Raw genomic sequence first — 19218 nt, 5'->3', positions numbered from 1 at the left:
CCATGCCCAATGCCCCTCAATTTTCTTCCTGTCTGAAGCAAGAAAGAAAAAGTTGAGAGAGACAGAGATAGAGAGGCAGAGAGAAAAGAAGGAGGAGGAGAAGGATAAGAAAGATGAGGGAAAGGAAAAAGAGAAGGAGGGAAGAGAGGAAGAGAAGGAGGAAAGAGGAAGAGGAGAAAGAAGGAGGGGGAGGAGGTAAAGAAGGTGGCAGCACAGGAGGGAAGAGAGGAAAGGAAGGGAAAGGAAAGAGAAGGGAAGGGAAGGGAAGGGAAGGGAAGGGAAGGGAAGGGAAGGGAAGGGAAGGGAAGGGAAGGGATTCTTTCTCTGACTGTAGCCACCCAATATGCATGGGGGAGAATAAGAAATTCTCACTGAATAGTTGCAACTGAGATCTCTATAGTGCATTTAGGTTTACAAAGTACTATTTCATTCATTTAAGCCTCAAGACAACTACAGCTCAATGAGCTCGTTGGATTTCTCTTTTCCAATGGACTGCATTCAAGTCCTGTAAGATCCTCAGATGGAGGGAAGAGCTCAGCTACCTGAAAGTACAATGTCTTTGATTGCAGCTAGAAAGGTTGATTGGGTCAGTAAGAGACTCTTCTACAAAACGGGGGCTTGAGGGAGCTTTAGTGACTCATGTTGGGTAATACAGCCAGTATGTATCCAAGATATAATTCTTATCAGAGACATAATTCAAACCTCTATCTTCCTGAATCTGTCTGACTCTCTATCTGCTCCTCTTAGATCTACTCTCGGTATATATGAAGAGAGAAAGACAGGAGCAGTGATTATTACTCTAATTCTTCAGATGCTTCAGTATTCCATGACTTGTATCCATTCAACCTCACCAAAAGAATATTGGTGCCACTAGAATAAAAGAATGTGCCAGGCTTAAGGATCTTAGAGACCATCTAGTTTACCCAGATGGAATCTCTTTTACAACATACCCATCAAGTGGTTGGCTTTACTCCTGTTGAAGACCTCTAAGGAGGGCAGCCTATACCACTTTTGGGCAGCTCTAATTGTCCAAATCAGACATCAAGAAAAAAAAAGTGACCCTGTGTTCCAACTAGAATCTTGTTGTAATTAAAAGCATCATGCTGTTTACCAGACAATCCACTCTGCTCCCTTCCTCCTATTCAATACTGGGCCCTACTCAAAATAAGGTACAATTATGTACTGTTGAGATTGTGTCTTTTATGTGGTTCATCCACCATTTCTGAAAGCAGTGCCTAAAGAAAGGTCTCCCAGAAAGCTTTGAACTATTACTACATGGTTGAAAGAAACGTACTATCTTCTCAGTGATGACACAAAGAGTCACTCCACTCAGATATTTGGTTTCTGGTCTGTTTGTTCAAAATCATTCCCATGACTTTATTTCATATGCTTTATCGTAGCAAATGCAAAAGAAAATGCATTTTACAAGTCCTTGAAAAATGCAAAAATTAGTATTTCTCCTAAGGAGCAGATTCATTTACATAAGGATTTCAGGATATAATTCCAAGAATATAGGCAGGAAATACAATAAGAAAGATATTTGGAGAGGCTGAAATTGCATATTTTCAGATGACATATGTTTTGGAATATGAAACTTCATGTGACATTTTAAAAAGCCTTACACTTTAGGTTATTATAACCATATGCACCACATTTGAAGTATCCAAGTTAAATACATGTGAATATTCAAAGGTTCTGTGATTTTGTTAGCATGGGGAACTCCAGTATAGGAATAACTCATAGGTAGTTGCCTGATCTACATAGAGAGCAAATGACTTGCCTAAGGTAAATGGGGAAGGGGAAGAGTAGGAGGGAGGGAAAAGGGGGAAGGGACAGTTACTGCTAGTGTCTTTCTTTCTTTGATTTCCTTCCATCTGCTCTGTATATATTTTGCATATACTTAGTTGTATATCATTGGTATCAAACTCAAATGGAAATGCATCCCTGCAGGTCACATATTGACTTAAAAAACCACAAATTATCATTATCTATGTTGCATTTTGTCATTTTTTAAAACATTTCCCAATTAAATTTTCATCTGGTTCCAGACTTACTCAGGAGTTCTGTGGGACCACGAGTTTGACACCTCTCTTTACAGGTTGTCTCTTCCATCACGATGTAAGTTCAGTGAAGGAAGGATTATTTTTCCTTTTCTTTGTATTCCCATAATATGTAGCCCAGTGTCTGATACATAATAGTTATTTAATAAATAGTTTCCAACTGGCTGTTGATTAACCAATTGACCAACTGACTGACGCTGTCCACCAAGTGTGGTCACCTCTAAGTTAAATATATGCCTTATATTGTGTTATTTCTCAACACTTCCAGACAAATATTTCCTGAAATTAGTGTTCCCAATGATTGCTTAAAGGGAAAGAAAAGCCATCGTGATTGGATTGCAATCCTTGGTATCAGCTGCTAGCGCACGCCATTTGATGACATTTTTTGTCAGCTGCTACTTTCTGTGAGGTTGGAATAAAAAAAAAAACTCGCCCACTTCAGAAAGAATGCCTCAATTCAAGTTACCATTAGTAATGTTTCTCCAGTCTTGCAGTTTCTGAACTAATTCTCTCAACTAGGAAAAACTAAAAATTGAAAGTTAAAATTAGAGCTGATGTCATTTCAGTCTTTTGTTAGAAGAAAAACAGCTCTTTCACCATTGGTGACTGACAGGACAATAGTAAAAAACAAAGAAAAAAATACAAAATTTTAGCTGTACTTTGCCACGAGGCAAAGGCTATTCTTTTTCTCTTTTTTCTTTTTTACCAGCAAACAATGTTTTTATAGACTTAATATTGGGAAATTGGCTCTATTTAAATAAAATGCTATGACATGTAATCTGTGACATTTGCTATGTTTATAATCTTCTACATTGCTTAATTTTCCCATCCTTCTGAACAGGATTCCCCAAAATTAATCATGACTAGTACGGAGTAAGCTTGAATTTGACCCAGGAAACCAACATTCATGAAAATGTCCCCAGGCTATCATACCAAAGGTCTCATTACCCCTCTCTTTGGACCCATCTTCCCTTTCCTAAACCCTGTGAGGAAGTCCAAACTCTTTGTGTTTAGACCCCTCTCTCAGGCAGGATTGTACACCCAGTTCAAAAGGCTTCTGACTTGCCCACTTTACCCTTATCACCTGAATTTGTCCCAGACATAAACTCCTGGCATGGGAGGCATAGTTGCTAGAGAACTGATCTCAAAATTAGGAAAACCTGGGTTCAAGTCTCATCTGTGACACATTACACATACTTATTGTGTGACCCTAGGCAAGTAGCTTACCCTCTCCATCATCATATGAAAGTGTCAAACATGAAGGCTTTCAAAGGAGAAAAGACAAAATTCCTGAAGAGTGCCTGAATCAGGTTAAGATATAATTGGGAAATATTTAACAAAATAAATATACATGTAATAGAATATAGATATTGCTAATATATGGATTCTAAGCAAATATGCAGTACAGCTTCCTGTCCCCTTTCTGTTTGAGTTTGACATCACTGCTCTAGGCAATTTTCTAAGATGTAAATTGTAGAGAAGGTAGCAATCTGCATCAGTAAAGAGAATTTCGTTACCCAGAAATCACTGGTCTAATTCTTATCCCTAGAATAAATCCTACTTACAAGTCTCTGGCTAAAATTATTGAAAAATTATGTAGCTGAAAAGATTTCTTATGTCACCTACTTGACCTTAGTCTCTGCTCCTAATGTTATTATCAACAAGTCCCCCAATCCTAACTTGCACTTTTTTGCAATTTTATCCCTACTCATCTCTTTTACTGGTTCATTATTCCTTCTGATCTCAAAATGTGGACTTCCCAAAAGGTTCTGACCTTGGTCTTCTGTTTTTCCTCTCTCCTCTCCCTCAGCTCCATGATCTTATTTCCTCCCACTTTTTCGGCAATAAATCCTTTGCAGATGATGGTCAGTACCATGTGTCCAGTCCCAGAATCTTCTTTGACATTCAGTCCAAGATTTTCATCATTTGTCAAGCATTGCCATTTGTACCTAAAGGTAGTCTGTCCAATAGTGAACTCATTACCTTCCCCCTAAACTTTTGTCCAGACTTCTCTGTTTCTACGGAAGGAAGGCACTTTGCACAGTGTCTCACACATAGGATCATATAATGAGCCTTTGTTGTGTTGGTTTTAAAGGCTTGAACATGATATCAAATGGAGAAAAAGATGATGATATGTATCTATATACTATTTTCCTAACAAACTCAATTGGGCAGGATACTTGGGATGTGTGCCATACCATTCTAAGAATTATTCAGGTTGTATGCTTTGTTTCATACCTGTATTCATGAGAACTTATGAGAACACTTCTTCCCTCAGTTTCGCAATGGTAATAAAAGCTATTATAGTCAGAATTATTTTTGTTCTTATTGAATCATTTTAGTCATGTCTGACTCTTCATAACCCCTTTTGGGTTTTCTTGGCAAAGGTACTGGAATGATTTGCCACTTCCTTCTCCAGTTCCTTTTACAGATGGGGAAACTGAGGCAATCGAGGTTAAGTGACTTACACAGCTAGTAAGTGTCTGAGGTCAACTTTGAACTCAGATCTTCCTGACTCCAGGCCTGGCAGTCTGTCCACTGTGCTACCTAGCGGCCCAATCAGAATGATGACTAATAATTAAATTACCAGACCGCATGCTTTCTTTGCTGGTCTCCAGAAGACATTACTGTATAGCACACCAGTCATGAGAACAGGGTGCAAAGGGTGCCTCTCATGATGCGGTATTTAGAAAATTCCCAAAAGTCCGCAGTATTTAGCAGAGAAATGATGGTAAGTTCAAAGCTGTAGTCATAACTTAATACCAAATGGCTAGTTAATGCACAATTAGAGGATGGAGAATGTAGACAAATGAGAAGAAATAAGTATAAAAAGAATAAATTGGGATTGGGGGACTTGTTGAAAACAACATTAGGGGTGAGGAAGGGAGTTAGAGGCCAAGGTCAAGTAAGCGTCATAAGAAATCATTTTGGCTATATAAACAAGCAAGTTCATAGGATCAGAGATTCCGAGCTGGAAGAAATGTTATCGCAACCACATTCCACCCTTGACAGTCACCAGCAGAATCATTGCTCAGCTACCCACAATGTCCTCTATTCCAACAAATTAACAGTGACTCTTTCCAGTTACAAGACCATATTGTAAATTGCTGCTTCAGTGATTTCTTTCTGCACTAAAAGAATGAATTGGGCTCCAGAGCATAAGATTTAAGGTAATAAAAATACTCAGAGAATTGAGAAAGCCACCTGAATGGACATAGATGCCTGGCTGTTGTTTTTCATCAAACCAATTCTTCCTTTCTCAACCCTTGTTCCCATCATTCCTAATGCCAGACAAGAGTTCATATTAAAGTAGAAGGACCAATGACATTTCTTTCCCTTTAATCAAAACCATCCACCAGAAATCCCAGGTTTTCCATTGCCCAAGAAGACGAAAACATTTTGGCCTGCTTCATAATATCTTTCTTTTCTGATAGCAGGGATATTTTTTATAGTGGTTTTGATGACAATCAAGTCAAGGATTTCTACATACACAAATGTGCAGAATAAATCAGATATACTCGAAAAACAATCTAATGTATTCAGCATTTGTATATATATAATATATATATTTAAGATAATTTATTTAATGTATATTTCCATTATTCACAATAAGAAAAATGTACAACTATATAGTTTTACCTTACCCCACATATGTTCAAAGGATTGAAAACTGCAAATTCTTTTTCAACATTCTAACACTGACACAAGTATACGTTTTATAGGATGAGATACACCTCTGCCATACTATAATTTGCTGCCAATCCTTGGTTCAGAGACCTGGAAAACAGCTATTTTATTTATATTTCTTGGTTGTGATGCATTTCTCCAGTCCCTAGAGAGCTCTTTATTTTCCCATTTCCACAGCAACAGCTGCCACATAGTTTCAGACTTCCTTAGTATGGAACACACCCAACAACCAGTAGAAACCATGCCATGGTCTTCAGTGAGGAAAAGTGTACGCATTCAGTAGTGACGTTTGGGTTTTGTCACTACTCAGAAATGTTATGACCCTCCTGCTTGATATCCAGCATTAATCTGTTAAAGACCTGGGGACAATAAAGAAAAGGGAACTCTGCTGTGTACATTAACTTCCCTAAGTTATGAAGAGGATTAATCTTTTTAATTTTTAATAAAGAGATAATTTGTTACCAAGAATAATTCATTAAAATAGAGGGTTATTCAAAATAAGCAGCTGGGAGCCATGATAGTAACTAATTCCTGCTCTCATTCAAGTGAATTTATCTTAATTACTTCCCATATTATTCCCCTATCATGAAATATGAAGATGCTTTAAGGTCATGGTTTCTAACTGCTCACCTCTAATACAATTTGTGTTACTTGCCCAAGGTGTCAAAATTGCTACTTATGCTTCTACTCTAGCTTATCAATGAGGTTTCTAAAATGTGGCAACTAGAAGTGAACATAGAATTTAAAGTTTGTTCTGACTACGGCAGAGTTCAATAGGATTACCATCTCTCTAATCCTGAAATCTAGCCATGGTCTTGTGAAGGTTAAGATTGTGCTAGGTTTGTTTTGTTTTATTTTCAGCTACTATTTCAAATTGGATTGGATTGAGTTTGTAATTATCTAAAACTCCATTTCAACTTTTCACATGAATTTCTGTCTAGACAGGCCTCTTTATTTTTTGAAAAAATATTTGTGAAGTTGATTCTCGAGCCCAAGTTTAAACAAGCTCTAATATGTGCTAGTAGGTTCCTGTGAAGGAATTGTGTTTGGCTACTGTAGTCAAATTTAGACCCACAGGAGAAAAACTGACCAATTCTTCTTTTGTAATGGAAAAAAGATTTAGCTAAAATATTAAATTCTCTTTGTTATATTCAACCTAAAATCAGATACTTAAGATTTTTTTATCCATTTACCTAAAATATTAAATTTTTTAATTACATTCAAACCAAAATTAGATATTTGAGACTTTTGGGGGTATCCCAACCCTACTATTTAACATGTTAGCTATTCCTTTCAGCTTTGTGTCGTCCCCAAATATCTATGCCTTTATCTCAGTCATAAATTAGTGTTAAACAGTAAGAGGGACTAAGCACAGATCTGTGGGGTACTCCACTGGAGACTTCCTTCCAAACAGATATTCAACCATTGATGATTACTCTTCAGGTCCACCTATTTAACCAGTCCTTAATCCATCTGCCTGTATAATCGTCAAGCCCAAATCTGTATGATTTTGCCACAAGAATAGCATGTGAGATGCTTTAATTGAAATATAGACAAACTCGATCTACTTAATTCTCCTTATCTACCAATCTAGTGGCCAAAAAGGTATATGAAGCTAATTCTGATATGATCTGTTATTGGTCATGACATGCTGGTTCCTTATGATTATTACTTCTTTAGATGTTTACTAGTCATCCTTTTAATAATATGCCCTAATTTTTCCAGGAATCAGAAGCCAAGTTCCCTGGCCTAGAATTCACACATTCCATTTTCTTCTCTTTACTGAAAATTGGGGTAGTTGACTATACCTAATCCTGCAGTACTTCTACCCTTCTCTATGACCATTCAAAGATTGACAATCAACAAGGCTCACAATATTGAAATCATCTTCAGCTCTCGATTTTTCCACCACCACTCCCCCCACCATATCCAATCAATGAAGTCTGAAGAGATTTATCCCCCATTCTGCCCAGGGTAATCCATTTTTCAGCAATATCAATTCTTAAAGACCATCTTCAAAGTTTTAGAGAGGTTGTGATCTATGTTTGTGTATACAGTATCCACATAGATGATACTACAGGTATTCAAAGTATTAAAACAATCTCATCCCAGTAAGTGTAACTATGTTACTGTGAAGGAATTGTGTTTGGCTGCCATAGTCAAATTTTGAACCACAGGAGAAAAGTCACCAAATTCTTCTTTAAGGAGTTAAATATTTTAAAGTAATTACTTATTTTAAGTAATTTTGCTAATGCAGAATCAAACTATTTTCCAATGCAGACGAGGATCCAATGTTTCTCTTACTTTGGACATGAGTGGTTTGGGGAACATTGAGCCTTTTGTGACTGTGCCAACCCCACGGGAGAAAGTAGCAATGGAGTACCTGCAATCGGCCAGTCGGGTTCTCACAAGGTCACAACTGAGGGACACCATGGCAAGTTCCCATTTACTCCAGACTGAATTCATGGTGAGTCTTTTCCCCTTATTTCAAAGGTGTTTATCTACATTAGACAAATATGTGTGTCTGGGGAGGAAAGGGTGTGACACTGAACTTGAGACTGTGTTCTCCCACAATCAAGAAGGCAAGGCAATTTTATCTATGGAATGGGAAGGCAACAGATGTTGCCCATACTCCCAAGGGAACCCAGATCTTAAGCCCTCTCTAAGACTGCCTATAGCTAGCCTATGAAATCAAAGTCAGTGCAAGCTCCTAAACTGTCCCTCAAACTAGTAAAACTGACTGTGTTGTCAGGAGAAAGAGCAAGACAGCCAACTGAGACTTCCGTGTGGCTGAGCCATGCACCTCTGGGGAGTCTGGTTACCTAGGTGCTTATCCTGTGTCTGTGTTTGTGTTCCCTCATGTTATGTGTTTCTCTGGAGAAAGTCTTATACATGGGGCTACACAGAAAGAGACTAGACATCTTCAGGCATAGAATGGATCAAAAGACTTGGATAATATTGCTAATGCTGTCTCATGAGGTTAATGAAAGCTGCAACCTCAGAAACTTAATTTGTGCCCTTCTCTAATCTCTCTGGCATGTCTGTGACAGAGCTTACAGGATGTTTGTGGCACAAAGTCAGGAAAGGTGTGTTTCTGCCCATGGCGGAGTATGTTTAGGGAACTCATTCTCCATGTTTTATATCAATACACATCTCAAATTAGCATGCTTTTTAAAATCATGTCTACCTGGCGCATGAAATTGACATTATTATGGAATATCTAATAATGGACTTACTCTACTATTCTGTGGTCAGATCCATTATCAGGGAAATGTTTGATAGAGCTAAATAGGTCTAGCTAAAGAATTTAAATAAATAGAACAAGCTATTCTAAATATAGTTCTACTTCTATTGACAATTCCATGCATATTTTAATTTTTTTCCTCTAGGCATTGACTAATTCAATATTTTCTCTGTTATATCTAAGATAATAAAAGGGAAAAATGCCAAAATTTTCAATTTCTTCCCAATGTTTTATTTTTGTTAGTCCAAAGTCTCATCCTCATAACAAAATTTGACTTTTCACCAGTTTGCAGACTGACTAAACATGGGGGACAATTCAAATGAATTGTTTCACATCTCATTCTTTTGAAATAATGAAATGAGAGAGATCACAATTTTTTGTTTCATTTAATATTCTACTTAGACTGTTGACATAGTTTTTATATAGTAAAGAGGACATAAAAATAAAAATTGTGGGACAAATCAATAAACCATTTTAATTACCATGGAACTCAGAAGTTATAGTCATTGCTGATTTGCATGGAAGCCTTTTTTTTAATTTTTTTTTTATTTTTCAATGTTTAACAATCACTGCCATACAATTGAGATTTTATCCCCCCTACACCTACCCCCCACTACCCCCCTCCCTCCCCACGACTGCATACAATTCTGTATAGGTTCTACATATACTTTCCTATTGAGTACATTTTCACTATAGTCATGCTATGTAGTCGAACTAAAATAAATGGAAGAAATCATATAACAAATCAAAACATGATACACAAAAACATACACATACACAAACCTGATCTGCTACATTCTGCGAATGACTTCCATATTTCTTTCTCTGAGTGTGGAAGGCATTTTGCCTTGAGAACCACCACTGGGATTTTTTTTTTTAAGAAGTTCTTGCGTTATTACGAAATTCCAAGTCTACCAGAAAAAACTCTCGCACACTGTGGTCGTTGCTGTGCACAAAGTTCTCCTGGTTCTGCTCCTTTCACTCAGCATCAGGTCATATAAGTCCTTCCAGGCCTCTCTGAAGTCTTCTTGTTCATCATTTCTTATGGCACAATAGTACTCCATTACATTCATATACCATAATTTATTCAGCCATTCCCCAATTGATGGACATCCCCTTGACTTCCAGTTTTTGGCAACTACATAGAGTGCTGCTATAAATATTTTTGTACATGTGGGACCCTCTCCCATTTTTATGATCTCTTGGGGATACAGTCCTAGAAGTGATATTGCTGGGTCAAAGGGTATGCACATTTTTGTAGCCCTTTGGGCATAGTTCCAAATTGCTCTCCAGATTGGTTGGATGCGTTCGCAACTCCACCAACAATGAATTAGTGTTCCAACTCTCCCACATCCTCTCCAGCATTTATCATTTTCTTGTTCTGTCATGTTTGCCAATCTTATAGGTGTGATGTGGTAGCTCAGAGTTGTTTTGATTTGCATCTCCCTAATCAATAGTGATTTAGAGCATTTTTTCATATGATTATAGATATCTTTAATTTCTTCTTCTGAAAATTGCCTGTTCATATGGAAGTCTTTTTTTAACCAAATCTTACATTAAACTATTAAACATATTTTGGTTTTAAAACTATAATTATGTTTGTATAGGGAACTCCTTATGAGGAAATTCTATTTATTAATTCAGATTGATAATTGTTTTGTAACTTATAGTCACTGAGTGATTTATTGATTTGCTTAGGCTGGCACCTCCACGGTTGAAAGTCACGATGTGAACATAGGTCTCCTTGACTTCAGAATCAGCTGTCTCTATCCCACTATCTTTCTTTCTTTCATTTCACATATCCTAAAAGATTATTTGCGTCCTTTTGAAAGCTTTTAATTATTGTCTCTCCCCTCCTATCCCTGCTTCATCTACAAACTTTGCTACATCCACCAACTTTTAGGTAAGATATTGATATATAAATTTTGTTCACTAGCTGCTTTTTCTCAGATCACTTGAAAGTTATGTCATTTATTTAAAGGAGAGTTCACTTGAAGAGAGGGATGAAGGAGAAATAATTCTTACAGAATATACATGCTCCTATTTGGTGGGTCTACGTGTAATTGACCCTCAGAGCTAGAATTATAAGGTCTGCTTGCAATAATGGGAATACCTGGGCAATGAAATTTTTCTTTTTAAAATTATTATTAATGCAGTCTTTCACTTTTACCTAATATATCCTCCCTCCTCCCCTTTTCAGGTAGCCAACTCTTACAACAAACACTAAAAAAAGAGAATAAAAAACATTTCAGCACAATTGACCAACACACTGGCTAACATCAACCTTCTATTCAGTCTTCCATACCCATGGTCCCCCAAATCAGTGAAGAAAGAAAAGAAGCATATTCCCAAATCCCCTCTTCAGAACCAAGCTTTGATATTGTAATATTTCAAAGCATTTCACTTTAGTGGTTTTATTATTCTACTGGTTCTATTTACAATGTTGAGTTCTTTGGTTATGTTATGTCCCCAGTTCTCCTTATTTCATTTTTTCTTACAACACACTAACATTCCATTTCATTCCAGTACTATAATTTGTTTAGCCATTCTCCAGTTGATAATTATCCATTTGTTTCTAGTTGTTTGCTACTATGAAAAAAGTGCTACTATAAATATTTTGATGTATACAGGGCCTTCCTTGGATCTCTGAGAGTCAAAAGATATGGATATTCTTGTCACTTTATTAGTATATTTCTAGATTGCTTTCTAGAATGGTTGGACTAATTATTCACACCTCAAATAATGTGCTAATGTGCATATCTTTGTACATTCCTCCCAACAATTATTATTAACATGTTTTATCATCTTTATCATTTTATTGAGTGTATGATAAAATGAGGGTTTTTATTACATTTTCATTGTTAGGTTTTTGAACAATATTTCATATGGTTATTGACAGGTTGTGATATTTATTTTAAAAACTGTTTATGTCTTCAGTGAGGTCCAGTTAACAAAATCATTTGTTAGTTCACAGTAATTCTTGGGTATCAGACCTTTATCATGGACATTTGATGAAGTTTTTCCTCCTCAATCATTGCTTCCCTTCTTATACAAGATGTATTATTTTTCTGCAAAATGTTTTTAATATTGAGGCATCAAAACCTATCATGTCATTTGTGATTGTCTCTATCCCATATTTGGTTAAGAATTCTCACTCAGGAGATAATTGTGAAAGATACCTGGTTGGGTTCTCTTCTAATTAAAAAAATGCTATGACCTTTAATGGTCAGATCCTGTATTTATTTTGAGGTTATTGTATATAGTATATGGTATAAGATCTTAGTATGAACTTGAGTTCTGCCAAACTGCTTTGCAATGTTCTCAGTAGTTCTTGTCAACAAGAGAATTCTTCCTCAAGTAATTTATATTCTTGAGTTAATCAAACACTAAGTTATTAAATTCAGTTGTTTCTGATTCTTCCTTAATTTATCTGCTCCACTGATTTACTTTTAATAAATTTTAACTAGTACTAAAAATTTTGAGGATTACTGTTTTACTTTGTAATTTAAGGTCTAAAAGTGCTATTCTGCTTTCATTGCTACTTTTTTCCTGCTCTTGACTTGGCATTATTTTTTTGGCAAGTCAATCTGGGTTAAGTGACTTGCCCAGGATCATGTAGGTAGTCAATGTCAAGTGTCTGAGGCCAGATTTGAAGTCAGTACCTCCTGCCTTCAGGGCCAGTACTCTATCCACTGTGCCACCAAGATCCCCCTTGTCTTGAGATTCTAAATGATTTGTTCCTCCGAACAAATTTTCTACCTAGAAATTCAACCTAACTCTCTAAAAGATCCTTTTGATCATTTGATTGGTGTAATGCTATCATGATTTTTATTATATTGGAGTCATCCACCTATGAACAATGAATGGAAGGATCATTTTTATGCAGATATTCAATGTGTCTTGATAAACTGACTTTGAGAAATTTTATTGATTTTGTCATGATTTTGAATGGAACTTCCCTTTCTGATATTCTTAATAGAACACCAGCTCATTCACATCTGAAATAAAAGTCATTTACTTTTTATCATATATCAACAAGTTGTTGAGGACTGAGCAGCCCTAATAAGTACATAATTAATTTTAGGCAAATAGAGTCCATCCTCATAGGAGAACTTCTATTCCTAGATTTGATTACACATTACATAAAGGTATTTAAACCTTCAGTAAAATATCCATAGTTTTCAAGAACGCACTTATGTAGGAGACCCAGGAAAATTTTCAAATCTGGCTCCTTACCATTTAACAAAACTCCTTCTCATTTTTCCTTTGTAAGGATGTTCTTTAACCTATCTAATAACCTCATGAAGACACATTCTCTTGTTAACTTAGTAGTAGTATTTCTTGGACATTGTCCCATCCACTAGTTCTTGATATGTTTATGTACAAGATGGGTGTTAACATACTAAAGAATAAGAGTCTGTGTTTTTTTTTTCTTCTTTTTTTTTAAATGACTTTCATCTCCAGGATAGCTGTAATCTCAATTCAATTCAACTCAACTGGATTCAACAAACACAGTGTACAAAACTCTGTGCCAAGGAGGTGGGAGTGATCCAAAGTTTAGATAAGACCTTGTCCCATCCTTCATGAATTACATTTAGTAGGGAAATCTAACACATACAAAAAGATCAGAGGTTGTAGGATTATTAATCTAGAATCAGAAAGGATGTGAAAAGCCACATAATCCCATTTTTTCATTTTATGGATGAAGAAACTGAGGCAGAGGAAATTAAATGATTTGCCCCAAGGTCACGCAGGTACTAAGTGATAAAAAATGAATTGAAACTCTGGTGCTCTGATGAGAAGTCTAATGCTATCGCCACTCAATCATACTTCATCTCTATAAAATAGCTAAAAAATGGATGATATATTTTAAAGAAGCACTAGAAAAGTACTCAAGTTGGCCCTGAATAAGAGATGAAAAAAATACCCTTTCTTCCCTTTTCCTATTCTTTTTTGTTCTTTATTTTTTGTGTAGAATATAACTGGAGCATAGTAAGTATTTAATACATGCTTGTTAATTGGGAAATATCACTGATACTTTGAGACTCAGATGAAATGTTGGTTACTTTTGCTGAAATACTCCTTACTTTCTATTTTTATCCTTTGCAGGGGATAGTTCAATGAATAAGGAAGGAGGATTGTGTTTGGAAATTAAAGTAATGCAAACACAAAAGATATCCACAAAAACTTTAGATGTAAAAACAATAGTATAAGGAGGAAGAATTATTATTACAAGGGGCAATCAAGGAAGACTTCATAAAGGAAGTGATGTTTCAACTGGGCTTTAAAGGATGAATAGGAATTCAAGGTGTAGCTAGATGGCACAGGCCCAGAGTTAGGAAGACTCATCTTTCTGAGTTCAAATCTGACCTCACACACTTACTAGTTGTGTGACCCTGAGCAAGTCACTTTGCCCTATTTGCCTCAGTTTTCTCATCTGTAAAGTGAGCTAGAGAAGAAAATGATGAGCCACTCCAATATCTATGCCAAGAAAACCCCAAATGCGATCATGAAGAGTCAGACACAACTGATATGACTGAACCATAGGAATTCAATGGTCATGGATCATAAGATCATGGAGATAACTTGGGATAATGGAAGAATTATTGACTTTACAGACTAAAAATCTGAATCTGAGTTCCAGGTATGACATTTGATGTATAGTCTTAACTTAGGCTCTTTCTGCTTCAGATTCCTCATCCTTCCTATTTCCTCCAGTGTCAAATACAATGTTCTTTGATTGACATTGAAACTCTTCTGAACTTGACCCCTTCCTACCTCTCTAGGCTTCTTTACCTCTCTAAGAACTCTTGAACACAGTCGATCTGGTCTATTTGGCGTTCTATACCCATGACACTCATGACACTTTCTCTGCTGTCTTTCTCATGCCTTTGTCCTGGCAGTCCCTCATGACTGGAATGCTTTCCTTTTTCACTTTTGCCTTTCTAGAATCCCTGGCTTCCTCCTAGACTCAGTTCAAATGCCAACTTGCTGTTTCTCACCTCCTCTGTTATGGGAAGGAGGGAGGGGTTGCTTCTTTATTTTCATTAGCTTCTGACATTTAGCATTCCTTCAGTTAAAAAAATGATGCTGAGAAGGGGTCCCTAGCTTCACCAGACAACCAAAGTGGTCCATGACATAAGTAGGATAATGACCCCTGTCTTTCCTTCTAAGGTGATGTTATGTTTTCTCTATGTGTACCTTGAATGTAGTGTTATCTCCTCCATTTGAATATAAGCTCCTTGAGGAAAGGGATTGGCTTCACCTTTCTTTAGGGGCCAAGGTCTCCCAATGTATCCTGGGTCAACTTCAGTCATCCTGATGAATATCTGGTCACTGGATTCAGATGACTACAGGAGAAATGAAGCTGGTGACCTTGCACAGCCCTCCCCTACCCAAAACAAAGTCAAGTGCAAGTCATGTCATCATTTCTCTGATGGCATGGTCTTCTTCGGCAACAAAGGATGAACACAACCACTCTCAGCACAGTTCCAGACATATCTAATAAATACATGTTGATTGATTGATCTTTAAAATCCATAAAATGGAGACGAATGAATGAAAAGGCATTTATTAAATACTTTATTAAGTATTATATGTCAGATACTGTGTTGGCACTAGGGTTACAAAAAGGGATGAGACATCCCTTGCCCTCAAGGAATTCTGATAATAACATACATTCTAATTCTAATTTACATTCTAAAAATCATATAAGGGAGTAAAGAGATTCACAGGAATGGGGTCTGGAAACACAGGACAGCCAATTCCTACACTCTCCTCCCCTCTCTAGAAGCAAGGGAAGCAATGATTTGCTCTATTCCTTTTCTTTTCTAGTATTTTATCTTTCCCCAATTACATATAAAAATAAGTCTCAACATTTGTTATTCAACTTGAATTGCAAATTCTCTCCCTCACTCCCCACCCTGCCCTGAGAAGGCAAGCAATTTGATATAGGTTATACTTGTATAGTCATGTTTCCACATTAGTCACATTGCAAAAGAAAAAACAGGCCAAAATGAAAACCCAAGAAAAATAAAGTGAAAAAAAAAAAGAATTCTTTGATCAGTATTCAGATTCTATCAGTTCTTTCTCTGGGGATAGATCACATTTTTCATCATGAGTCCTTCAGAGGGGCTTGGATCATTATATTGCCGGGAATGATTTGCTTTATTCCTAGAGCAAAAGATGGGAAGGAGAGAGGGAGGTGAGTCTGCTGCCACTCACTCTTCCATCAAGCTCAGTCCCAAGGTATCATCAAAGATGAGTGTGCTAAATCACTTAGGGAGAAGGGTATGGCCTCCGGTCTGATGAAGGGTGTGTTTAGCTGGGCAGGCGGCAAAATGTCCCGAGATTTCTGAGGATGATACGACTTGCATTCCTTACATTCCAGGTTTATAAGGAAAGTATAAAGTTTAAAGTACTATACAACTGAATTATTTCAGAGCCAGCAAAGGCATGGAGGTGAGAAACTATGAGGTATATACAAGAAAAGCTAGAGCATTCATGGAAGAGAATAGTATGAGATTAAGTGGGTTTAAAAAAAAGAATGTCATGGTATCAGATTTTGGAAGGCTTTGAATGTCAAACTAAAAACTTTGTACTCACTAGGTAATAAAGACTCATTGAGATGCAGGGGTTTTTGTTTGTTTCTAAGCAGAGTAATATAAACAGATCTATATATGAGAGGTAAATCTGGTAGCAGTAGGAGATGGTTGCTCATTCTCTGTTCTCCAATAAGACCAATGACATCAAGAGGAATTGGATTTAAGTGAGGCAGGGCTGCGAACAGTCATTCAACCTCACTCTTCCAGAATCATCTGAGACCAGTGGCAAGACATAAGTCAAGACAACTGATGATTGCACCAGGTATAGTGGGAGACATTGGCCTTTTTAAGCTCTTTCCAGGTCTTACTTTGTCTAAGACAATGAGTAAAGACTAAGCAAAAATTAAGGCAAAAGATGGTCTAGTTTGTCTTCCCAAAAGAATCAATTTGGGAGGGGAAGACCTTCAGAATTTCGGACCAGAACAGAAACAATCATTATTTACAGTATGAGAAGGAGTTTGAAAGGAAGGGAGAAAAGAAACAGAAAGATCTTTTAAGAGATTATTGCAGGAGCAGGTCAGTCCAGAAAAGGATCAGTACTAAAGTGGTCATTTTGGGGAGAGAGAAAAGTAATAAATTTTGGTGAATGGGGAAGTAAGTGGGAGCCATAGGTCTGAAAGGTGCCCTTGAAACAACTTAGCCATTTGTTTTGTGGAAACAGTACAAGAAATATCTTAGACAAATTTATTCAATCAAGAAAGGAAATTAATTACTATACTGGCTGATAGATAGGTTTTATTAACGATGCCCAGAAACCTGTAGCTTCTTATTTTAACGAATTATTCCTGCCACCAAAGTTTCTAGTAAGTAACCAAGTATTTCTAGCTGCTAAAGGAAGGCATATGTTAATGTGCATGCTTTAAATTTTGGTGCCCTGAGATAACACTTTTTGCTGTAGTCCTGGATATGTTTTATATTGCTGAGATTGCACCATCAAGACTTAGTAGCTGATGGCATTGAAAGGAGAGTGAATGAGGAAATACAAAGATAATTTCATCCAGCAGATATGCCCTCATGAAGGTCCCCTAATATAGGCTTATTGGGTACACTAATCTAGTACAATTTATTCTTTGTAGGAAATACCAATGAACTTCGTGGATCCCAAAGAAATTGATATTCCACGTCATGGAACTAAAAACCGCTACAAAACCATTTTGCCAAGTGAGTTTTTTTTTCTGTTTCTCATAGTTTGTAAGTGTTACATGTTCCATCTAATAATATACTCAGAATATACATTTTAAAATAAACCTCTTAATTTTTTAACATTTTTGATGAATAAATCATTTAACCTTTCTAAGTTCCAGTAACCTCATCTATAAAATTCATGAGTAAATCCTGGCCTCAGAAAACTCATTCCAGTAACTTATGCCATTAACTAATATCATTAAGATTCCCTCTAGTCATTAGAGAAATAGGTGACTATGGAAGCTAAATGTGGTATACATACCAGCAGATATTATTATTCCATCAGTTTAGTTTAAATGTTTCATTTCTTTTTATTTCATTTATTTATTACTCTAATTACGAGAGAGTGTTTAGAGAATATTTAGTTGTGGGGGAGGTGTCCTTGTCCTTCATTGCTGAAGAAGACCATGCCATCAGAGAAATAATGGCATGACTTGCACTTGACTTTATTTGAGTGAGGGAGGGCTGTGCAAGTCACCAGCCTCACTTTCTCCTCCTGAGCCATCTGAATCCATTGACCAGATTTTCATCAGGATGACTGGAGATGATCCAGGATGAGGCAATTGGGGTTAAGTGACTTGCCCAAGGTCATACAGCTAGTGAGTGTCAAGTGTCTGAGGTGAGATTTGAACTCAGGTCCTCCTGACTCTTGCATTGGTACTCTATCCACTGCACCACCTAGTTACCCCTGCAGAGGAGGGAAAATTAAGGGGAAAACTACTTTGATGCAAAACCAAAATGTAGCAATCAAATTGTTTTTTAAATTAATAAAATGAGTGGTCTTCTATGTATCTTTCTAGTTCTGACATCCTATGCTGGACTACTCTTCATTTCTGTTAAGAAGACTTTATCAAGACCAGATAACCATAGAAATAAGAATTTCCTCGTTGAACAAATAACAGATAAAATTAATGTTTAAGCAAAGCCATAAATGTGACAGGTTGAAAACACTGGAAAAGAAATAATAGGTCCCTTATTCCTAAGACTTTTCATCCTCTCTTAGTTTGTCTCTTGAACTTTAGGAAAATGGTTACTCAGTCAAACAATAGTTTTCATACTATGGTCATTTGAATTCCACCCACTCCCACCCCGTGACCCAGGATGCTGAAGTCTGCCTGGGATGGAGGAATAGGACGCTAGAGCAAAGATTTAGAAGAAGAATATTACAGCATCCTTGCTAATGGGGACCACGGAGAAACAAAGTCTGTCTTTGCCTTTTCATTTTTGGTGAAGCTAGAAATGCTTCATTAACTTCATTTACCTGAAATATATCTTTAGCTAGTCTACTTGGCTCAGTCTGGGTACCTGAACTATGGTCTTTGTTGAAAGACGTTCTGTAGTAGCCCTTGGCAGCAGTTAAAAGCAAATCAAATGCTGCATTGGATGGAATTGGTTCTTTAGAGAAAATCCTCTGAATCATTTTGGGAAAAAAATCTGC

The 19218-nt window shown here is 36.7% G+C and overlaps 1 protein-coding gene across 3 annotated transcripts in view; it reads left to right on the top strand.

Moving 5' to 3' along the window:
• The window catches only part of PTPRR (protein tyrosine phosphatase receptor type R), a 348363-nt gene that overhangs the window by 248231 nt on the left and 80914 nt on the right, over positions 1–19218 (top strand). For all 3 annotated transcript variants that reach the window (XM_072655374.1, XM_072655375.1, XM_072655376.1), the window contains 2 exons: positions 8028–8214; positions 17672–17756. In XM_072655374.1, coding sequence (XP_072511475.1) covers positions 8028–8214; positions 17672–17756 — 272 coding nt within the window. The remainder of the gene's footprint in view (positions 1–8027; positions 8215–17671; positions 17757–19218) is intronic.

This window comes from Notamacropus eugenii, chromosome 3 (genome assembly GCF_028372415.1).
Source record: "Notamacropus eugenii isolate mMacEug1 chromosome 3, mMacEug1.pri_v2, whole genome shotgun sequence".
In the NCBI taxonomy this organism is placed as follows: domain Eukaryota; kingdom Metazoa; phylum Chordata; class Mammalia; order Diprotodontia; family Macropodidae; genus Notamacropus; species Notamacropus eugenii.
This window is presented reverse-complemented; position numbering and strand designations above follow the sequence as displayed.